At 41.2% G+C, this 24,573-nt stretch overlaps 1 protein-coding gene across 1 annotated transcript in view; it reads right to left on the bottom strand.

The window, feature by feature from the left end:
* Positions 1 to 13,254: 13,254 nt before the first annotated feature.
* Positions 13,255 to 24,573, bottom strand: part of HPS4 (HPS4 biogenesis of lysosomal organelles complex 3 subunit 2) — a 231,277-nt gene continuing 219,958 nt past the window's right edge. Inside the window, exons 13-14 of the mRNA XM_069214693.1 lie at positions 22,999 to 23,107; positions 13,255 to 15,261 (exon numbers count right to left, since the gene is read on the bottom strand). Coding sequence (XP_069070794.1) covers positions 15,093 to 15,261; positions 22,999 to 23,107 — 278 coding nt within the window. The 3' untranslated portion in view covers positions 13,255 to 15,092. The remainder of the gene's footprint in view (positions 15,262 to 22,998; positions 23,108 to 24,573) is intronic.

The following is a 24,573-nucleotide window of genomic DNA, read 5'->3' as shown; positions in this document are numbered from 1 at the left end:
GTACTACCAACAAACCAAGGTCAATACGAAAAAAAGAAGACTAAACCTTCATATCATTCAGAACTTCTCCGTAAACGACCTAAAGACTGAACTTATATCCCACTCTATCAACTTCATGTCATACCCTTCTAAACAAGTTCAACATTTTTTTGGAAAGCTATGTGAACATTCATGCACCAATTATAAAACGTAAGTACAGCCAAAGCCTTCAGCACCATGGAAGTCTAAAGACCTTGCTAACAAAGAATCCATCCACAGACAGGAAAGGAAACAGAACGCCTCAGGACCTCTTTATAATGACGTCCCTCCACGCAACATGCAGACAGCTCAAACAACATCCAAAGTAAAGTACTATACCAACACCATCAATGAAGCCATTAAGAGAAGCAAAATGTTGTTCAAGACAATCAAGCAGTGCATCTATCCTTAGCCGAAGCCACCTATTCATCAACTCCACAGAAAAGTGGTATGCCATCCACCTCCTCTTCAGTTAAAAAAAACAAACAAAAAAAAACACTACCAAACCTTTTTCCATATCAAAGACCCACCGCTTTCCACAGAATCTCACAATGGCCAGCCTTAAATGCCCTATCTATCCCTGATCTTGCAGACATACTCATCTCCCTTAAAGCCACTTTTTATAAAGATGATGTCTTGCCATAATCATTCATCGAAGCTTTCTCTGGATGTGCTCTCTTACCCCTGCTACCATTGACGAAGCCTACTCCACTCAAGGCATCTTCCCAGAAGCTCTTAAGACATGCCAGATTCTTCCAGGCCTAAATAAACCTACACTAGACACAGAGGACCTTGCCAACTACCTGCCTATCCCTCACCTACCATTCATCAGCAAGCACATTAAAAAAAAGAAGTCAATGTGCCAACTCTGATATCACCTTATTGCTAACCATCTCCTGCAAGATTAAGAGTCTGGCTTTAGATCACGCTGTAGCACAGAGACCACTACCTTACACATCGTAGACTTGACCACAGAAAAAGATGATCTCTCAGCTGTCTTCAACACACACAAATACCACATACATAAATGCTCACATCTCAATACTCCAATACTGTAGGTGAGCCAAATATGGATCAAGTATTTCCATGTTTCTTTAATATATTAAAATCACACCAAGTTATACACCTTGTGTTAAATATATTTTCATGAGTCATAATAAGAGACATATAAATCCTAGGTCATTTTTATCCTTTTGAGTTTGGCAGTGTCTTCTAAAAGTAAAATCATAATAAGGGGGGCTGTGTATTGTTCATGACAATACCCTTCCAATTGTCAAGACCGGTCTTTTAAGTCATAAACATTTTAATGAGTCACTTTTGTCCATCATTTAAAGTACAGAGATACAAGAACTGACAAATTCAACAGGCGTAGCTTAATTTAGATCTATGTTGTTCTTTGTTGAATGGGAATATGCTGTTTAGTTATACGTTTGAACGCACAAATAGAAAACACACATACCGAGAGCCATATGTACACTTATATGACACATGCCGTCAGGTATACAAAGGCATCTGCAAAGGCAGGTGGACGTTGATCAAAAGGATGGCTGGATGGATTGATTGCTGTGTAGTTGTATGCAAGGCTGATTAGATGGTTGTCTGTGCACACAATGGAGGGTGGGTAGATTTTCAGGTGCACTCATACAGTTGGAGGGATGAAAGTGAGAATGGATGAATGAATATTTGGTATGAGATTAATGGATGAATGCCTATATGCTTGATATATGCTTAGGTGAGTGTTAATGATGGACACAGGGACTCGTCGATGGACGTGTGGGTTGATGTGTGAGAGAGTGGGTGACTATGAGAATGGAAGGATAAGAAGTGACTACATAGGTGAATAGTTGTGAATGGGTGGGTGGTGTGGATAAATAGGTATATATGTGAGGCAGAAGTTGGCAATAATGTCACTGCACCAAATAAGTAATTTATGATTACAATAATATGTTAATGAACAATAGGTATTTTAATAAAAATAAATCCAAATGTGCTCTTTCACTGAGATTGGCAAACACGAGATTCTACAGGACTTTATGAATCCTGCCTAGACAGAATTCTCAATCTTACCCCATATGGTAAGAATTCTCATACTGTCAACCATGTCCCTTGTTAACCTGCAATTCTCCCATGGTCCGGAGACTGAAGTGACATACAGAAAAGTTAGAAATTACATGATGAGCTAATGAGACTATCTTATAAGTATATAAAGGAGGATTGTTATTGACCTGTTCTCTTCAGATAGCTAGTGCCCCTTTGTAAATTAAATTGCAATGCACAGGAACGTCTGGGACAAATTACCCTACCATCTTTGGACTGTGGAACACCAATTTGTTCCTGACAGAATGCAATGATCAAACAAATCTTCCAACAGAATATGTGGGAGTCAAAACATAGTAGGCAATCCATGAGAACCAATGGAAATCACATATAGGACAAAATGAAAGTGACTCAGAATCCAAACAAGGGAGCAGAGACTAAAGACTGAGCTAAAGACTACACTGTCTAGAAAAGCTTTAACCAGGAAAGCGGATTGCAGACCACCCCCTCTCTCTCCATAAAGGACTTAGTTCATTAAGCGAGCATGGTAAACCAGGCACAAGGTATCAGGCCTTAACACTGACCCATTTTCTTCCAGCCGGCTTCGAGGCCTCAGCGCCAGGTGTTTCTTGGCCTTCCTCTTTTTCTTTTCATTGGAGGGTTCAAGGTCAGGACGTGCATGGTGGTGTTTGATGCGGGCTTGCAGAGGGTGTGACCTATCCAGCCCCTGAGTCTTTTTAGGATTTCTTCATGAGCAGGTTGAAAAGTCTGCTGCATAGGTCGTTGTTGCTGATTGTTTTTTGGCCAGAGGGTTTCACGGGTTTGCTCAGACAAGTGTTGAAGAAGATCTGAAGTTTGTTGGTGGTGGTCACTCTTGCCCTCCAAGTTTCTGCTCCGTACAGAAGGACTGATTTCCTGGTGTGGAAAAGCCTGATCTTGGTTTGCAGCGTTAGGTCATATTTTTTAGCTGAATAGAGACTGCCGGTGCTTTGCAGATTCTTGCCTCGACGTTGGCGTCTGTGCTGCCTCCCTCGTCTCTGACACTACCCAGGTAGGTGAAGGCCTCAACCTCTTCCAGTACATCGCCTGCCAGAACGACTGCAGTTGTGTTGGCCGTGTTAGCATTCAGAATCTTGGTTTCTACCCTGTGGATGTTGAGGCCATATTGTGCTGATGTGGCTGCCACATTATCGGCCTACTCTTGATTCTGCAGATGGGTATGGGAGAATAGGGCCAGGTTGTCTGCAAGGTCCAGGTCGCGAGTTGCATCCAATGTGTCCATTGGATCCCTTTTCCTCGCCTTCCTGTGGATGTCTCCATGAATCAGTCTATGGCCTACAAGAAGAGAAATGGTGAGAGTACACAAACCTGGTGGACTCTGACCTTCACTTGGAAGGCTTCCATGGACTATCTTGCATGTCATTCCCTCGCAAGAGCCCCTGATGAATCTTAAAAGTTTATCTGGCACACCGTATTGGTGGAGGATTTTCCAAAGGGTCTCTCTGTCCATGCTGTTGAAAGCCTTCTCAAAGTCGATGAAGTTAACAGGGGGTGGAGTTCCATTCCATCAACTGCTCAATGATGATGCGCAGTGTTGCAATGTTGTTTGTTCAGGATCTCTTTGTGGAAGCCGGCTTGCTGGTCTTGCAACTGAGTGTCTACTTGTTCCTTCATTCTGTTCAGGATTAATCTGTTGAACACTTTGCCTGGGGTTAACAGAAGAGATATAATTCTGTAGTTTGCACAGTTACTTGGGTCACCTTCTTAGGATCCCAAAGAGATATCCCTCCTTCTAAGTCTTATGGCACCCTTTCCTCTTCCCAGATCCTTCTAAACATTGGGAAGAGCAGGCCTACTGATGTTCAAATGTCTGCTTTCAGTTCCTCTGCAGGATGTTGTCAGGTTCTGGTGCTTTCCCATTTCTCAGATGTTTGATGGCTTGCCAGACTTTATCCTCGTTTGGTCTGCTTAAGTTGATTGGCAAGTCCTTGCTAGGATGCTATATGTCTGGTAGAGACTGTGGCACGGCAATTGGCAGGTCCTTGCAAGCTGGCTGTATGACTGATGGAGACTGCGGCATGGGCTGGTTCAGCAGTTCTTCAAAGTGCTTCACCCATCTTCATTGTGGGCCTTCGTTAACCATGATTGCCTTCCCAGATTTGTTTTTAACAAGTCTTTCTGGCTTGCTGTATCTGCCAGTTTCCTTATTATGTTGTCGAGTTCTTTCATGTTTCCATGACTTGCTGCTTCCTTGACTTCTGTAGCAAGACCATTGATTTTTGCTTCTCTGCTCTTACGCTTCTCTTTGCATCCTGGTGTATTCACCTTGAGCTTTTGGTTTGCTGTTCTTATTCAACTGGTGTCAACAGCAGCTTTCTTTTCCTTTTTCTCTTGGATTCGCAGATAGTCTTGGTGGAAATTCATTATTTATGCTGGTGTTTCTTGGGACCCACTAACCTCTGGCAGATTGATGTCACTGTTTCTTTCATCTTCTCCCACTGACTTTATACTAGGTCTCTGTCGTCCTCTAGTTCTCGCAGGACTTGAAACTTGTTACTGAGGGTGAGTAGTTACTCCGTTTTTGAGCATCTTTGAGGAGGGTGGTGTTATATCACTGGTGTTGGCTTGTCGATTCCATTCATGCTTTCTTCAGCTTTAGCCTGGCAATGACAAGGTGACTGGCTGATGCCATGTCTGCTTCTCTCATCACTCCCACATCCTGCAGGGACCTCTGGCACGTTAGGGCAATGCAGACATGGTTGATCTGATTCTCTGTTGAATGGCCTGGAGACACCCATGTTGCCCTGTGTATTCTTTTGTGTGGAATACACTACCACCTATCACCAGACTGTTCAGGGCGCAGAGATCTGCAAGCCTTTCACCATTCTCGTTCATGTCGCCAATGCCATGGTTGCCTATGACTATTTTTTATCAATTGTTGTTGCTTCCCATCTTGGCACAGAGGTCCCCCATCAGTATGGTGATGTCTCTCTGAAGGCATTTCTCCAGGATGGATTGGAGTCTATTGTAAAAATTATTTTTCCTCTTCTTTGCTATCATTTGAAGGCGCATAGCACTGGATAAAATTCACGTTGATCCTCTTTTTCTTTGTATGGAAGGTTGTTTTGATGATTCTAGGACTGTGGGCATCCAATCCAATCAGAGCTCTGTTGGCTGCTGGCATTAGCATCAGTGCTACTCTTGGAGTGTGTGGGGGCATTCTCTCCCTCGTGTCCAGAATACAGCAGCATTCCTCCCCGAGCTAGTCTTTTTTTGTCCAGACTGTGCCAATTTGATCTCGCTGATGCCAAGCAGGGCAAGGTTGTATTTTTTCATCTCCGCTGCCACATGGGCTCTCTTGCCTGTCTCATACATGAGCCTCACATTCCATGTCCCGATTGCTGATGGTCTTGGTCGAAAGCAAGTGGATGGACTTTGTTCCTTCCAGCGATTTCTGGCTTTCACCACACAGTGTCATAGCTCTTTGTGTGAAGGAGATTCCTCTCTCCTCAAGGCTGGGATGTCATATGGTTGACATTTCTGTAGCTAGGATTCTTTTACATGTCGCTAGCCCCAAAGCATAGCCCTGCTCTTTTCGCAGCTGGGTTTGGGACCTGCCATGGCAAAGTCACGAAGATAAAGATGGAATTATTTGTCAAGTTTGATACTAAGGTGTCAGACCTGTCAGCCTTAGGGTGGTCTCCGCCCCCACAAAACCTTTTGCCTTAGTCCTCCACTTTTGCTAATCTCGTGTTTGTTGGTCTTAGGACTCTGTGCACTTCACTACTGCTAACCAGTGCTAAAGTGTGTGTGTGCTCTCTTTTCAACATGGTGAACTTGGCTTACACCGAACTTCCATATTTGATTTACTTGTAAATTAAAGCCTTAGCAAAGTGGTACTAGATGTACCCAGGGCCTGTAAATTAAATGCTGCTCATGGGACTGCATCATTGATTGTGGCACCAACTTAAGTAACCCTTAGAACATTTCTCAGGTCTGTTGTGGCAGCCTGTGAGTGTACAGTTTGAATTTAAATTTCACCCTGGCAAAATAAACTTGTCAGGCCTATACCTTCTCTTCAGATGCCTATACGTCACCCTAGAATAGGCCCTTAACAGCCCATAGGGCAAGGTGCGGTGTATTTAAAAAGTTGGATATATACTTTTAACTTTTATATGTCCTGGTAGTGAAATACTCAAGTTCGTTTTTCACCACTGCAAGACTTGCCTCATCCATAGGATTACAATGGGTCAACTTATTACATTTAATAAGTGATACATTTTAATTGGGAACAGGTAGTAAGAACGAGTTTGGTGTTTAAAGAATTTTAATTTAAAACCCTCTTTAATAAAAAAGTTGGATTTTAAGCCACAGTTCAGAAAATGCGACCTTTCCAAAGTTGGCATTTTCTGGAAACACCTGTTTGCTGCCTGCAGCCTGTTTCCTGGTTCACATGACTCAGAGTAACTAGCAGTTGGTTTTGGTATATTGCTTCCAGACAGTGAGGCAGAGAAGCATAGGTATTGGCTTTAAAGGGCCATCTCTGACTTGATGAGGGGGAGATGTCACCTACCACACTTGCACATCACAAAGGCTCTTCCTGAGCACACTCACGAAGGGTTAGACACTAGTCTATTGTGACCCAAGAAATTCGAATCCCTCAATCCCCTCTAGGGGTGGAAAACTCCAAACCCTTCTCCTACTTCAAAGTGGACGCCAGGGACAAATAATGGACCCTCAGACCCAACTCTTCAGTACATCTCTGGACCTGTAGAAGTCTCAGGACTGCTGTGCAAGTCTCAAAACTGCTGTGCCGCTATGACTAAAGGACTACTACTATGTTGCTCTGCTGCCTGGCTGGCTGAGTGAAAGGACTGGACCTGCAAATTGATCCCAGGGTCACCACAGTGACTCCAAGGGCTAGTTGGATGGCCCTCTGATCATAGCCTCAGGGACAGAAAAGGCTCTAAGCACCTGTAACCCACCACCTGGACTCTATCTGGTATGAGTCTTGCCCCTTGAACCCCATGTGGTGTCAGTCCAGCCCCCGGACCCTTGGAAGGTGGCTCTCCAGTCTAGCTGTGGTCCTGTGAGCTGAAATGATGCAGAGCAATGAATCTCCTTGAAGTCGCTTTGAAAATACCGCTGCACAAAGCATCCCCGACACTGGAGCACGCACCGCAGCCTGTAGTCATCTTGAAACTGCTGCTGCGCAACAGATCCTTGATGCAGGCCTTTACATCGCAAGCCCCTTGTCAACGCCATACTCAGAGGTAACGCAGGACTGCGCATTGCAGCTCCTTAAAACTGCTGCTGTGCGAAGCATCCTCGACATGGGAAATCACAATGCTTCGCAAACCAGGACTTAAGGTACTTTGTTAGGTGGGCCTAACTTGGTCTCGTTATCCGGCCCACACTCCATCGCATTCAGCCTGAACTTGTGATTTTTTCCCGGTCTGGCGTGATCAGATAACCATCGCTGGCACTATCATTCTAGGCATCATTTTCACTTAAATCTTTAAAACTCCATATCTCCGGTTCTACTGATTGGATGTTTGCCATTTTGAGCTCATAAATGTGATTCTATGCATTATTTTCACTTAAACCTTTAAAATTGCACATTTCCAGTTTCACTGATTGGATTTTTGTAGTTTTGAGCTAAAAATTGTATTAAATAGTTTTCTAAATTGGTGTGGGATTTATCTGGTGCTGTGTTTTCACTTTATTACCTTTTGAAGTGCTACATACTTAATACTTTACATATTGCCTTGAAGTTGAACCTGACTGCATTTGGTGCCAGTCTACCAGAGGGTTAAGCACAGGTTAAGTTGGAGTTTGCTTGTGACTTAGCCTTAACAGAAATTGTGACTGCTGCTTGAGTAGGGTTCACACCCCTGAACCAGTAATCCAATTTCCAACACAAGTGATTTAGCCAAAGTGGTTGTGGCACTAAAGATTCGGTCAATGTGCCAACCTGAATCAGAAAATCATCTGGACTGCAATCAGTTCACAACCTACTGATCAATGTTTGCAAAAAAATTTGTTTCTGGTAACAATCAGTTCTATAAGATAAATTACATGGTCAGTTAGTGAAAACCCGAACCATCTTTCATTAATGATAGACACACTCAAGGATCATTAGAAACAGAATTTTCATTTGATAATGTTTATTTTAAATATTTAATTTAGCACACATAATATGAATTGTATCAAAACAGTATTTACAACAATAAAGCAGTGAAGCAATTTATGAATAATATTCTAAAAATGGTTATTGCATGTTAATATCCCCAACACCCTCATGTTGCTATTTGGGGGCACTATAGTAGCTTTAGCAGAATAGTAAATAAGCTAATTCTTGAATTTCAACAGTGGTACGCCTCTCATACCCATATCAGGACAACAGGTCCATTTTGTCATCTGGAATAGCAAACCTCCCACTCTTGTCACAAGGGCAAGGACAAACATGTCTGTTCAAGAACACGCACAGCTCCCGCATCAGCCAGTGACTGCTAAATGCTTTGCAGGAGCCTTCAGTCAAGGTATGGTATATGCTGATGTTGTGCTCAGCCAGTCTTGGTCGTCGGAGTCAGTCTTTTCCAACCTCTTGCGTGATAAGTACGATTTTTGTAAGGGCTTGGCCAGAAAACTTCTTGAAAAATGTTAAAATAAACATTTATCACAGTTTAGTCAGGAAGCTTGTTGAACATTGTTAGAATACACAACAAACAAAGCTCAGCCAGAGAGTTAGTTGGATTAACCTGTTATACAAAATATTGTAAAAACTTGGAGAACTCATTGAGCACTATTAGAATAAACATGAAATTTTAGGAGCGTTTATTGTGCGATCAGCGATCAGCGATCAGTGACTGCTAAATGCTTTGCAGGAGCCTTCAGTCAAGGTATGGTATATGCTGATGTTGTGCTCAGCCAGTCTTGGTCGTCGGAGTCAGTCTTTTCCAACCTCTTGCGTGATAAGTACGATTTTTGTAAGGGCTTCGCCAGAAAACTTCTTGAAAAATGTTAAAATAAACATTTATCAAAGTTTAGTCAGGAAGCTTGTTGAACATTGTTAGAATACACAACAAACAAAGCTCAGCCAGAGAGTTAGTTGGATTAACCTGTTATACAAAATATTGTAAAAACTTGGAGAACTCATTGAGCACTATTAAAATAAACATGAAATTTTAGGAGCGTTTATTGTGCGATCAGCGACTGCTAAATGCGTTGCAGGAGCCTTCAGTCAAGGTATGGTATATGCTGATGTTGTGCTCAGCCAGTCTTGGTCGTCGGAGTCAGTCTTTTCCAACCTCTTGCGTGATAAGTACGATTTTTGTAAGGGCTTGGCCAGAAAACTTCTTGAAAAATGTTAAAATAAACATTTATCAAAGTTTAGTCAGGAAGCTTGTTGAACATTGTTAGAATACACAACAAACAAAGCTCAGCCAGAGAGTTAGTTGGATTAACCTGTTATACAAAATATTGTAAAAACTTGGAGAACTCATTGAGCACTATTAAAATAAACATGAAATTTTAGGAGCGTTTATTGTGCGATCAGCTAACTGTAGAAAGGAGGTTCCCTGCTTTGCTAAAGACCTCAACTAGTGGTCTCACAAAGATTGTGAAACGTATGCAGCCAGGATGGAGCCTCAAGATATTCCATGTGGCGTTTGGAGAAAACAAATCTAATTTGGATCGATCTGTTCGGACCTGAACTAATGGAGAACTGTTCTTTTAAAACAACATTCTATTGCTTAGAAACTTTATTAGAATTTGGACACTGGGTTAACAAAACTGACAAGCTGAGCATGACCCAGAGGCACAAATTTCCTTCACTGAATACCCTAAGATTGCCATCCATGATTTTAAGGACGGCGGTCTTCGTGTCAGTGGCAGATGGTTCAAAGTGGTGGGGCGTAAAAAAATGCATAGGTGTATCATACATGTATAATGTGACGGGCAGCAAGAGCTGCTCACCACTGTTGGTCATTGAGTGCACCTGCCTTTCATCAACAAGACAAAGTCAGTTTCTGGAAGACTCCCTCTGAAGAACACATTTGAATACTGAAGTACACGGATAATGAGGTGTGAAGCCATCTCCTGCTGAAGAAATCACAAATGTTCACACTAACAAGTGCATACAAAGCATTTAAGGTGCCATGTGGAGATGCTTCAAACACTCACACAGTTGCATTTTTAGGCCAACACATCTCTACCTCACATGCTCACCTAAAAAGGGAGACATGTTTATGTGGCTTCTGCAATTATGTCCATAAGAGCCAAACAGCAAGTTTTACTTTTTTACTGGACCTAAATTGCCTTTCTTATATAAGAGATCTGAGCGTCTGGCTCATACTGACCATAACAGGGTAATCTTTGAAGTAAAAGGTGGCAGAACCGTAGCAGTGTGATGGGGCAGATCATCATGGTGGTAAAGTTACCAGTGTGCTGCTGGCGTGGGGTGAAACAAAATCCAGGGTGTGACCATGCTGGATTTCGCCCAACACCCTTTTTCTGAGAAAATTATATTCCGCTGATCGATGAATTAGGACAAAGGGTAGCCAAATTGGAGGGGGACTGAGGCGACAGGTGCTGGCATCACATAATTGCCTTCTGAAATCATCCTGCTGGACGTCTATGCACTGACTGTCTGGAATAAGCTGCCACTTCAGATTGTCTGTAGGGCTGCTAGGCTGAATATAGGGCACAAAACTGCTGCTGCGGATAAGGTTGGTACCTCGTCTGTTGCAAATGTGGCCTGGATGCAAACTGGCCTCTACCTCTTCCCCGAAACAACTGACATCTTCGTTGCAATGTGCCCAGAGAACGGGCTGTTTCTGTATCCACCTTGATGAACTGTAAGGCTTCATCCACGTGTTTGGTGAATAGGTTCTCTCTGTTGAAAGGCATTTCAAGGATTTTAGACTGAACCTCAGGACAAAAAGATCTGTTTGAGATGTCCATGGCCACATCAATAATCTCAGACGAGGCCTTCTCACGTTCCAGAAGAATGTTATGAGCCTCTTCCTTCTTGTCATCAGGAAGATATTCCAAGAGTGATGACAAATCAGACCACATGTGACGGCCATATCTTACTAGGATGGCTAGAGCATTGGAGGCCCTGGTGGATACTGTTGCCATGGTAGAAAACCTCTTGGCAATAGTGTCAAGCAGCCTTCCTTACCTGGCGGAGCAGAGCAGGGTGAAGGGTTTTTCACTCGCCACTGCCCAGCCTGCATAGTGACAGAGTCCGGTCTCGGTTGTCTAATAAGGCATGTAGGGTCGAAATGAGGAAGCTTATATTCCTTTTTTAGTTTGGGGACAGCTGCTGCGATAGAGGCCAGTGTCTTCTCACTTTCAATCCTTCCTGCCAAATGAAGTCCACAAGAAGAATGGCTCTAGTCATGCGTTGAGCCTCCGGGTTAAAATCATACAGGAAACATTCAGTTTGCTTCACTGGGAGCAGAAGTTGGAAGCATTTGCATGCTCTCTCTAAGATGCCATGGAATTCCCTCCACTGTCTGCTGGTGGGGAATCTGCTGGAGGAGGAATAGGAGAGTCTCGCAACAATGTCACATAATTGCCATATTCAGATTGGTCTCTAGCATCAAACTGAATTTCACCCTCCCCTGGTGGTTGGTCACCATTGTTGTTGGCAAGGATGTCTGAGATTGTGAGTAAGGTCAACACAGGCCTCTTCCTTGGTTGCAAGGAAGACAGACTCTTAGTAGTCAAGGCAGCCACTTGAGTAGGTTGTGCAATCAGTATTTGCCAATCTGAAGCATTAGCAGCTTGGAATCGCTTATAATAGCCATTAATCAGTAAGCAAAGGTCAGTGACTAATGAAATGGGATCATGAGAGGTGAGTCTTGAACCTGATTGTGGCCATCCTCTGACTCCTCGTAAGGGTAATGTTCCTGGAGTCATATTTCTGAGGTAGGTATCAGTCCCTGTCCTTGAAAGAAAAGTCACTCTTCAGAAAGGTGGACTGTTCCTGTTCTGGCCCCTCACCCTCCAACTCCTGGCACTTCACATTGAGTTGGAAGAGGCTGTAAGTGGGGCCAAAAAGTCCCTCATCTCCTGACTTTGTCATTTCCAGAAAGCGTACTAGTGGCAATGGAGATATATGGGATAAGTCTTGGGGCAAAGACGAGGAGCTGCCCGTTGAAGATATTGGCAATATGTCAACGGTGCTGTTGACGACCTAGCCCCGGAAGTAAACCTGGTCCACGGTAGGTTCTCAAGTTATGGTGTCGGCGATGCCGCTGGCGATGATACTCACGTAGGATACTGTCTTGTCAATAAGGATGATGCCGTCCTCCCTGTCTTCATTGACAAGAGGTGGTTGTTGCTCTTGTCGCCATCGCCACTGGTTTAGGAGATGACATCCTCGCCTGACATGCGGTAAGAAATCTGAGGTATGGTGGCTCTGCAGGAGATGAGTGCTTCAGGGTCTCTGCTCTGACTGGTTGAAGTTTGGATGCTTTAAAAGATTGTAAACTGGCTACCAGTGCCTATTGTTTTCTATGAGGTTTTAATGGTAATGCTTGAACACTGCTTATAGCACTTTTACCGTGGGACTCTCACCATGACGATGGGAAAGATTCAAACATGTGAATCTATGAAAGATACAATAATGGAGAACCCTGAATCAGCGGGTACCCAGTCCCTGAGCACAAGTGATAAATAGGAAAAGTATTCCCTGATCCAGCATGAAAGCATTATCAAAATCATGACAAGACAAACCTATGCTTGCAATACAATGCAAGCTGTTGCAAAAGGTTACTGTTAACTGAGTCTATTCACAAAGAAGCCATTAAATCTATTTATTCAAAAGAGAAATGTATTTCTCATCAATAAACCCCATCTTTTAAATTAATTAGGCAGCCACATCAACTATGTGTGAAAGTACTACACATTGGTGTTTTACAGAAAGATCAAGTTACTCACCAAAATAATTCAAACAAATGAGAGTACATATTTGAATTCTGCGACCTTTCCCTACTGGAAGTTTAGGATAGCATTACTTGCCACAATCATAACTAAGAAACTAGATCAAAAGCAATGTTATGTTTCTTTATAATTTTGTGGTGACCATATTAATTTTTGGCATATTGCCAATGTAATTTTATTTTGGGATACTACCTATACATATTCAGTTGAGTACTGAAAAACTGTAAATATTAACGCTGACCGATATTTATGTGTTTTCAGAATTTATTTCAACTCGTACACAGAGTACACATTGATTTTATTTGGAGGATATGCCTTTTTTCTATAGAAAACATGAAATTTATTCTGTTCAGAATGCTGTATGGGGCATTTTCATCGAAAAAAATGGCAGTGCATTTTGTTGAAGATTATATACAGAAATGTAATTATTGGAGTTCAAATTTCGACATATAGTTGCATACATAAAAACATTTTATGGCTTCAGGTTACCACACTGGCATATACATGTTTCTCCTAATCTCACAAGTAGATCTAGTAACAATTGCAACAATATCAGGCAAGTAAGCCTTTTCGAAAAACCGCTATTCGGTATACATGGATATCTTACATTAGAAATGAATAAATAACTTGCTTTGCTGTACCAGCAATATTTGCCTTTTCAATGTAAAGCCTGTCTTGTGTGCAGTTTCGTATAATGTCAAAATAATATTTTTTCATCAATATATAGAGTATAATAGCGGTAATTACGTTCCACACAGAGCTTTAATTCCTTAAATAAAAACTCAACTTAAAAAACGATTTTAGCTTATGAAAAAAAGGAGACAACCAATAACTAACTACTACAAATAATGGTGTATAACACTTCTCCTAGGAAACAGTGAAACGGTACATACCACGACAAGTAATTTACAAATAATACTCGCTTTGAAGATTTATTTAAAAAAAAAAGAAAACCTATAAAGACAAAAATATATATTGTACCTTCGACTGTAATCTTCGAGAGAGACAGTTTATTATTCTTATTGGTATCCATCAAAAACATGAACATTTAAATAAACCAATGCACCAGAAATTCATGAGAAATGTGTAATTGCACAATCTGAGTCAAGCACTGCATTATTATTTGGCTATTTAGCACTAGGCCTCAATCTCATAATTCTTATAGAATTTTTAAAAGTAATGCAGGTTGCCTTAAAAAGATCGGTCTATTTGCTTTTTACTTTTCACATGGTCACAACCACAGGCAGTGGGGAGGTTAAAAAAGCAGTCATGAACGACAGGAAGGCAGTACCTTCAGTAGATAATATTAAGAGCACTTCCACACGCCTCAGGTACTGTATGAAAGGATCAACAGTCAACATTTATGGGAAAAGGAGGCAGAAAAACATAACATTTTAGATTCTGGTTTACAACAACAGAAGCCAAACAGAAGGCTCCATTGTTAGTGTTTCCTATATATTCAGCGCAGCAAACAATGCTGAGGAAAATAACGCTGAACTAACAACGCTGAAGAACGCACTTGGTGTTTGTGGCAACTATACTGAATTTGATTTCGGTCAACCTTGGTCTTCAGATGAGCTAAAAGGGATGTATGTGCCCGTGGTTTTTTCAGCTCGGTCTAAGCTGTAATGCCACTCCAATTGTCACATATGTGTAAATAGCACAGGAACTGTAAATATTCATCAGTAAAAAACACTCAGTGAAAATGTAATTTGCTACAGTTACCCCCTCGGTAGCTCAAGTACAGTAAACCGCTATTATGGTAACTACTCTCATACTTTTGTTTACAGAGAATAACCTGGTGTTAATCAATCCTCTTTTCGCTGTGCAGTTAGGTTATCTGATATATAATACAGAACTAAAACCAAGGAAGCTTTGCACGTGGGCAAACACAATGTAGAAGTTTCTAAATAAAAACAAATAAATTAAAAACATTTTACTGAACTAAATACTATCTAAACTCACTTTTGCCAGCAAAGCCAACCACTTCCTTCTCCCTTACCCATCATGTCATCGTAGGAATCCTACCATTCAACAAAAAGGTTTTACTGTAAAAAATAAAAATACAAAAAATAAATAGAAAATCAGAGTAAATTAAGCCCATGTTTCAGAAGTTTCTGTTTAGCTTTTCCTGATAAAGTGAAGGCACTGTCGTGGGGATTTGGAGCACCAGAATTATGAAGAGATGCTAACTGCTGGAAATAAGTTTCATGAACTGGACTCTGGCAGCCATAGATCGCTGTAGATGCATTTCTGTTGAAGAATGGAAAATTGAAAAAGCTTAGAAGTAAGCATTATTTCTACAGTATTTACTTTTTACATACTAATTGCAATTCCTGAGAGGACAACCTCACATGCATTCATTTACTAAATGCGAAATATTGCTCCTGAACGTTGCTTATTTTAAATGGGCAAATAGGTCACTGGAAAGGGATGAGCTACAGTTTACTGATACAACGAATAACATCTCTGCAATGTAATACTGAGTGATGTTTCTGACCGGCTTTGAAATAAGCAATTTTGTCTTTAATGTCTGGTAATGAGAAACATAATTTTTTTGTGTGAGAGAAGGAAGTCATTCCATTTCCTATATCACTTCTTTTCAAACACATAACTTTGAAAATGGTCGTATATAACTGCCAACACCCAATCCAAACTTTTGTTTTTAATCCAGATGGATGACCGTGCTTAGTTGAGCCTACTGAACTGCTCTGCAACTCACATGAAGATCTCTCTCTCTGGCCAAGCACTTTACACAGTGAGGTCTCAAGCAATGATTGTGTCTCGTGGTTTACAAAAGAAACTAATATCTGCAAGAAATATATCTCAGTACAACCAGTGTGCAGGTAGCATACAGCCACAAGGACGATCAGGTAGATACGACAAAGGTTCAATAATTGACAGTGTGGGAAATAACACATGTAATTGGACTTGATCTCCCAAAACAAAATAAGAACATTAATTGTTGCTGTTGAAAAAGGTGTTGGGCACTGCAAAAGAAAACCATTTTCATAAACATGTAATGCAGTGCAAACATCATGTAAATGCAAATTGGCACAGATAAAAAGATATAGCATCGCCGGGGCAGTTAAACCAACTGAGCTTCTGATCTGATCTTAGCATGATAATGAAAAGCCATGCAACACATTTAATTTATATTTTATTTAGCAATAGCAATTCTGCATAAGAGTATTATCTATCACTCCCAAATGATTAGGGAATTGACTGATGGGATATGGCTGTGCAAACGCAATTAAACTGGTAATCTTGAGAAATCAGCCAGAGGCAAAAGAAGTTAAAAAAAAAAGATCACCACTCCTATTTTCATAGTCAGTCCAGAAGAGTTTATCTGAAGAAAGGACTGAATTTAATGACTATCGACAGGATCTGGTGGTGCCAGCACTTGTATATTTTGGTATTTGTACGTATTTTCCGTGGTATGCCTTACTACTGTTGATGTGATGACAGAGGCCATGTATAGTCACAAAACACAACAATGATGAAAATAACACTTATCAGCCTATGTATGTTTACGCACTGAAGTACAGAAGCAAACCTACCCCCCCTACTCCCTGTACTATCACATCACCAAAGGCAAATACTGGAGATTAAGGACTAACCACTGAAAAAGACAAAGGGGCTTATTATGAATATAGGGGAGCATCCATTGGTGCGCTAGGTAAGAGGAGGGATGTCCTTGGATGTTCTGGCAGACGTCCACCTTTTAGAGTCTGAGATCTCCATTAGGCATATTGGAATGTCTGTGCCTTTAGATAAGAAGCCACTGCGGCTCCGGTGAGTACACGGAAGCTTTGCCGAATGAACACCATGTGTAGCATGCCCACTGAGTAAAATATTAATGTATTTTTCAAAAACGTCCTCCCTAAGTGAGAGTCTGTTACTGCAAAACTAAACAGAAATAACCGCAACATGCTGGGAGTTTCTGCTCAGCATGGAGGAAAATGTATATGGTTCCCATTCAGCTCGCAGAGATTAAGGTTTCCTGACAGGTGGAGATTGCTTCCTAATACTTTCTAGTAAGTAACTGATAACAGGTTCTCTGAAAAATATGATAAGTAAAGGATAATTTGTGTAATCTGTTATGACTGCAAAGTGTTCTGTAATGGAAGAGAACTGCAGCACTGACCAGACCAAGTAAAGAAGACATGGGTGTACTGCTTCCACTTGACATCTGGTGGGACTGAAATTCTGCTGAATGCTCCAGATGGAAAACCTCATCTGAAGGCATAGGATGCCCTGGTGGATGAAACCTGGACTTTTATTAGAATGTGCAGATGGAGATTTAGGTGATGCTCAGCTCAGGGTACCCATGTCTGAATTCTGAACACTTAGGAGATGTACTGTGATGACTTGCTGATCCCCCAGGCAAGAGCCATTTCCAGAGTGCATGTGTTTGTTGGGAAAAGACTCTGGATATCCATTTCAGGTAATACACTCTTGATGTATTGTCTATCTGAACCAGCAGAGAGTTTGTCTTGAACAATGGACAGAAGGATTTCAGAGTTAAATGGACTGCTCCCTGGTTTATGTGGTATGATATTTCCTTATGAAAACACATGGCTTATACCTAGATGTGATAGCTAGGCACTTCCCATCATACTAGGGAAGCATTTATCACAATTGCCTGCAACTGCATCTTCTAATGAACAGAAACTCTCCACATCAAGTTTTTCAATTGGTACCACTAGGGAAAGCACTGGATCTCAGCCGAGGAAATAGTCAGCTTGTCTTCCTATCTGCCTAAAACTTACATCTTTGGTCTTCAGTGTGCTGCTGAAGTGGTATCATGTGCAGACAAGTGTAAGGTCCCAGGGTATTGCAAGATGCTATTGATTCCAGTGGAGCAGATTTGGAGTGCTGGCATTGTCTGAAGGAGACTTTCCACCCAACTTCCAAGTAGTGAATAAAGTGAACTGGAATGGAGGTTGACAGAGGTCAATTAACCTACTAACCTAGACAATGAAGTGTGAAGACTATTGGCTGGATATGTCCAACAGTTTTGAGGCTTTGATGACCCAACAGTCAAGAAATGGGCAAACAAATATCTATCTTCTCAGATATGGATCCACCACTGCCATGTATTTCAAAAATGTTCTCTGTCTGTTCTGAAGCTGGAGGACCGAAAGTTGCCAACAACAATCCTTGTGAATTTTCTCCTTTTTTCTGCAAACAGGGTATACCTCAAGAAGGTCTATATAGTATACAAAAAAGTGATGAATGGAATGTTTGAATTAAACCCAGCCACTGGTAATCACTTTGGGCCACATCACAATCCATTGTTATTTAGCACACTATGCCGCCTAAGTTTGGACCCAGCCAAATGCAAATCAGATTTGAGCCTGCTTAAATGGGAACAGTCTAGCCCAAAATGCAATGTGTTCCCTGAACCAGAACACAAGCAATCCAGGACCAGTTTCATCCTTATTAGAGAGTATCAGCCAGGTATATTTTGGTTCCAGTGGCACAGTGTGCACAAGACCCACTGCTGGGCATATCCTTCCCATTTAGGATGATGTATTGTAGTATACAAAAAAGTGATGTATAGCACACAAAAACGTGATGCCCTAAATGGAAGGATAATGTTGGTGTATGTATTTTGATACCCAGAGAATAGCCATTTTACACAATACACAGCATGCTTCTTCTTCTGTCTCTTTTCTTTTTGAACATCTTGACATTGAGACATTGGGTGGTGCTTCCTCCTACAGAAGACAAAAAGAAAAGATGTGAGAGTGCCAGCAGGAACGATCATTCTCCAGTGGCAGCAGATACTTGTGGGCTGCCTCCTATTAATGAATGCTGCTGTTACTAAGAGCTCCTTTGTTGCCGTTATTGAGACCAAGGAGTGCTCTAAACCCTCTGCTGGTAATTAAGGTTGTCACAAGGACAGTAACAATGTTTTTTGTGCTCATCTTGTTTTGGCCTACTGCTTTAAGTGTCTCTATTTTAAACTTCATTCACTGTATCTCTTTATCAGCAAATAGTGTTATATCTGATAAAGGAAAATGCAGGATACTTTTTTGTGCTTCTGGGTAAGATATGACAAACTAAGCAAAGAGGAACACCTCATGAACAATCTATGAAAATGCAGATGGGCAACAAAGTGTGACAAGTCTGCTACTATGCTGATGATCTGATTGCAGACCATCATGCACTCATTACTAATTTTCCTAACATCTTTGCTCCGCTGCTGAGGGCGTTGTACCTGCCAAGCAATGTTTTGGCACTGGCATATTTCAGAGGCAAAGAAGATTTTCTGCATACTACTGTGTTTGCCTGGAGGAACTTTTGAAAATAGGGCTCTATTATGTCTCTTCCTCAACTAGACAATCAGAGTCTGGTGGAGGATCAACATAGAGGGAAAACGGTCCGTATTCCAGAGTTTATACTTCTTATGAAGATGGGTGGGTGTAGGGTATTCCTAGTGTTTTGCCACTGAGCTGCGCCCTCAGGCCAGCCATTTTTTCTAATTCAAAATTATTACTTTTCAATCCTTCCTAAAATACTTGGGGAATGTATAACTTATACGAAAATATTCCAGGACTGGAGTTAGAATCGTAAATAAAACTCCTGGAATATTTGAGGGAAGGTGCTATTCCCCCCAAAATTCTAGGAGTGGAGTTATAATAGTAAATTTAACCTTCCAGTGTCGGCCATTCTCACTGCTGCCCTGAGGTGCAGTTCAGAGCAAGAAACATTAAAGAGATGGGTGCAGCCCTAACACATGCAGCAGCCAAGAAGAACACCAGCTCTACTAGTCCTGGTTACAGGGGATCAGTGGAGGGCTTGATCAAGAATAATTTTGTAGTCTTTCTAAAATGACTGAAGAATCAGGTTAAGGAAAATTCAGTTTCCCCGCTCCTCTAAGACTTCTTGGAAATCACTGGTGTAATAAAAAGGCAATACCTGGAAGAAAGCAACTCTGTCAAGAGTAGGAGAGAATCATTGGTAAGATTTTCTCCAAGAAAAGAAAGTAGATGATGTATAGTCTTAGTAAACTTGGGTCTACTTGCCCTTCAGGTCACGAAATATGTTTCTAGAGAGCCTTATGGCAAGAGCACTGCGTATAGGACTGGGTGCAAAAATGCACATAAAAGCGAATTAGGTGAAATAAACATTTTTTGGTTTGCCTGTCAGGCAAAATTTAGCTATGGGCTACCCAAACCATTTTGCAGCAGTTCAAATGTTTTAATTTCTCCTACTGTGAACCAGCCCTCAACTGCAGGCAAGTTGCACCTGTACCTTTAAAGTCACAGACCGATGTTAACTGCAAGCAGATACGTTTTTCATGAAGGTCCTATTTTTGGATCTCTCTCTGGAGCTGCCTTCAGAGGCCGTTCTATGAGCTGCTGTAAAAAGGGCCCTTCTCTTTCCTTTCCTGACCCCGCCAATGCCGATCTTCTTTGTGTATGTATTGGCCTTCCTGCAAACCATCCAATTGACTTTCTCCCTATCCCTAAGGGTTCTTCACATACTAAACACAAACTTCGTTTATATGTGTTTCAGAAAGACACAAGGTTCAGAGACTGTTGGAGTAGTTCTATCGTTTTCCTGCCCTACAAGAAGAATTTCACTGAAGGACAGGGCAGCTTTATGAAACGGAAACATGTTTGGGGTCACAAAGAACAGAAATAAAGTCACACCATACCTTAAAAGACAGTGAATTAAAAGTATACTTTCATTTTTGGATAGTTTTCCAATACAAAAAAGCCACAAAGGCCAAGTTCAGTGCTGAAGGATCCTGTTAACAGAAGTTGGAAAAATAAGTGAAATAACTGCCATTGACAAAGAATGACAGGATGCTCGTGTTGTATGCAGCTTTAAAGGAGCAGTCACAGTTTTTCAGTAGCTATGAATGTATGTTGAATTTGTATAGTGTGACCCAAAGCAAAAGGTAGTGCAGCTCTGTACAGGGTAAAAGGCAAAAACAGACTCAACGATGACTGGAGGAGATTCTGAGAGAGAAAGAGCATCTTTACTGTGGCAAAATGTAGGGTACATTAAAGAGGTGTGCTTTCAGCTCTAGCCTAAACTGAAACAGGGTGAAGGCGCTCCAGATGGCTACAGGAATAACATTTTAGATCATGGGTGCATAAATGGGGAAAACCTGTTGCTTGTTTTCTTTTTTTTTTGCACTTCTTTGTCCACAATCAGATGGTGGGCTGGTTGTTGGTGTGTTCAGAACTGTCGTGAGGTTATTTGAGAATTTCCACAGGCACATTATTCAGTCCTGGGCCTGAGGTCTGTGTCCTCTCACCGTTATATTTAATTTGTATTCCTTTTATTATTCTAGCAAAGCTTCATTTTAGTGGACATGTTTTTCTTTCTTTTATCAGCTGCCCTTCTATGCAGAATTGGTTAGTCATTTCTTTGCACAACATTTTCATCCTATGCTCAACCCAAGGCTGTACACAATACTTACTGGGTTTTGCCCGACCAAAGAGTACATTGTCTTCCCTACACAGAAAAATATGTGTTGTCATGGTCAGCTCAGTTCTTAGAATAACGGATATATTATTATAAAACATCACACTGTCACACCAGGGTAGAGGAGACATTCCAGCCAGCTTGGATTCTCATGCTGCACGTCGTTGCAGTTTCTGCTGAAACCCTTTGGTTCCTCTTGGTCTACGTGGGAGGACTCCCAGCAGACTAACAGACCTCTTCTTCACCTCTGAACGCAGGTATGGGGGTTGAGCTACCTTCCCGGTACCAGAAGGGTGAATTAGGACTACCCCTGCTACTTGCTATCATGTAGAAACTTAGTAGTGTAGGTAGGGATGTTAGACATGCTTTTGTGATAATATGGTGAGAATCTGCTTGCGTTTCACTTTCCTGGTCACTGCTGTAGTAACTCCATGTTTCATTATCCTCATAATCACAATTCATGCCTTTTTACATTGAACACAGTTGCTTCAATAAAATATATATTGAACCAAGATCCTGCTTCTGTTTGTTTTTGCCCGTATGAGACTTGTTTAACTGAGATAAAAGGGTATGATCTGTTCAACAACGGCTTCCCTGAGGAGCCTGAGTGTCATGCGATAGGCTGCCACAAATCACTATTACCTTAGGTATTAGTGACGTGCTGCCAGCTAGCCAGAAGGGTTAGGCCAACAGCTGTCACATGGTGTGGGATCAGACTCAGCCCCCCATAATCGGTGGTGCTGCCGCCAAAAATCCAGCACTCTCGTTACTACAACGGGAGTCTACGATAGAACCATTAGAGATGGTGAGCTTGTTGGCCAGATAGGTGGCGGTGCTGGTTGTGATACAGTTGATTTTGATTGTAAGGACCAGCAAGGGCAGTCACTGAATCTCTATTGGGGTGTGGCTGATGTGGTTATATTTCTTCAGGTAAAAAAATGAAACTGTTGGATGGTTACCTTAAGTTTGTTCTTACGTTTCTTGGAACAACCTAACTTTTGACCTTATCTTTTATCTCTGAACTGTGTGAATAGTGTTTGTGGGATGTCAATGGTCCCTTAGACCACATCTGTAACCTCTCTTTGTGACTAGCTAATTTTGAATGTTGAAGCAAGATGAGCAATAATGCTTTTTTCATTATTTCTAGGTCCACATGGCAGTGGCCTCCACGTAGTAGTGATTGTTAGCATGACCTCCTGATGTTGCATGAGATCATACCATGTAATAGACACAAAAAGATCGGATGGTACTGTGTGGACTCGAAGCAAAAGCACCAAAACATTTTTTGTACTTCCTTTGCTTGCTAAGAAAATGGTATCCCAAGCAAAATACACAATAGAGCTGACAAAGCAATGACAAGTTCTAAAAAAAAAAAAAACTAATATATGACTAGTTAAAAAGACTGCCCAAGGTAAAAACACCCTGCAGTTAATGGGCAGTCTAAAGTGTGATACTAGGACAACAGAAATGCATGGCAGGAGTTACGATAACAAAAATGAAATTAAAACACACTTTTGATAGAACATTCAGAGAAAAATATACCGTATGGTGACTTCCTGAACTGTATGTTGATGGTAGAAATCTGAATGCATCAGACTGGCAGCTCTTAGAAAATTGCGATCAGGATCACTAGGGCCCTGCGCTAGATTATCTAAAAAAAAGAAGAATCAGGGATGAGTAAGAACCCACAGCATGTGTATAAATCTTCACAGCCAAGTGTAAATCTCCCCCCTCTGAAAAAAATCATACTGAAGAATCACTTAACTTTAAGCTGTGGTAACATTAGATATCAGATCACCATTAGGGTATTAAAAATTATAAAGTTACGCAGTTAACCAACAAAAAGAGGCCTTTCAAATCAACATAGTTCAGATCAAAATAATAACATACATCTAAATGTAGCCATTCACCATTTTTGCAATTAAGTGAATGTTTTATTGCTGTCAAAATACATATTTAGTCCGATTTCAGCAGAAAAACACTTCTTCAAACTTAATATGATATACTGTTTTAACAATTACATACCGTTAATGAAATGGTGCACACTAGGAAATAAATTCACATGTGACACAGGCTATTTATTGTATTATGTGTAACATTTTTCATGAAACTACAGCTTTAAACCTAGGTCTTGGTATGCCAATATGCTGGCAAAAGAGAAACAATAGCTGGATTCTGTGCATGGTGGATTTCGATTCCCTTCACTGCTCCGAGTGTCTCTAGACAGTAATATGTGTGTATATCTGAAAGAACTAGTTCAGTTGTTCATTCACTCTCTCACCGAGCACATTTTAAGCGGAGTTTGAATAACCCAGAATATAGGGTCCGTGGTTTGTGCCTTTGGCAGAGCAGAGGTAGGGGGAGGGAGGGATGATGTTCTGGAACAGCAATTTTTGTATCAATTCTGAAGCCCTCCGGTGTAGGGCAGGCTGATATAGGATAGTCAATTTTAAATTCGTTAACACTTGCAGGGGTGAGCAGACCTCTGCAGCTGTTATGGGCACAGCGGAAAGACTACCAATAGCTAAAACAATAGCAGGCGAGCTTGTTTTACTTACTAAGTTTACATCACAGGGTTAGCGTGTATAATACCTTGCACCATTCATGGCATATGTTATTCTATACTTAATTTACTTATGATGCTTTAGGTCAGCCTCCTTCAGCCATCGGCAGCCACTGGCTTAAGGCATTGTGAATCGCATCTTGAATCAGCCGTCAGGACTATATCAATCTCACTGTTATCTGTTTGGGTGTGTCCTTCCGACTGTACTGAAATGCTTGAGGGACAATTTTACAGTCAGCACTAGGAGTAAGTGTTGACAGATGCATTAAAAAAAATTGGAAGCTAAAAAATAAAGGCTAGTTTTATTACTAGTAGCATCCATTTTTTAGATGCTTTTTGATGTGTTCACGCTCCAGCACACAAACAAGCACTGCCAAGGAAGATAGGCAAGCCATACAAAAGTCAAATCTGTTGCCTTTGTCAATAATGGATTTACCATGCCTATAGCTTTGCAGACGTAAGGGGAGTCAAATATATTATTTTCATCTAACCTATGTTCCACGGCTGAAAACAAGAAACAAGCATTTGCAATGCAATAGGTATCGCATTTGCTT

The sequence above is a fragment of the Pleurodeles waltl genome, chromosome 11, assembly GCF_031143425.1.
Source record: "Pleurodeles waltl isolate 20211129_DDA chromosome 11, aPleWal1.hap1.20221129, whole genome shotgun sequence".
In the NCBI taxonomy this organism is placed as follows: domain Eukaryota; kingdom Metazoa; phylum Chordata; class Amphibia; order Caudata; family Salamandridae; genus Pleurodeles; species Pleurodeles waltl.
The sequence above is the reverse complement of the archived record's forward strand: the minus strand, read 5'-3'. Positions and strand labels throughout refer to the sequence as shown.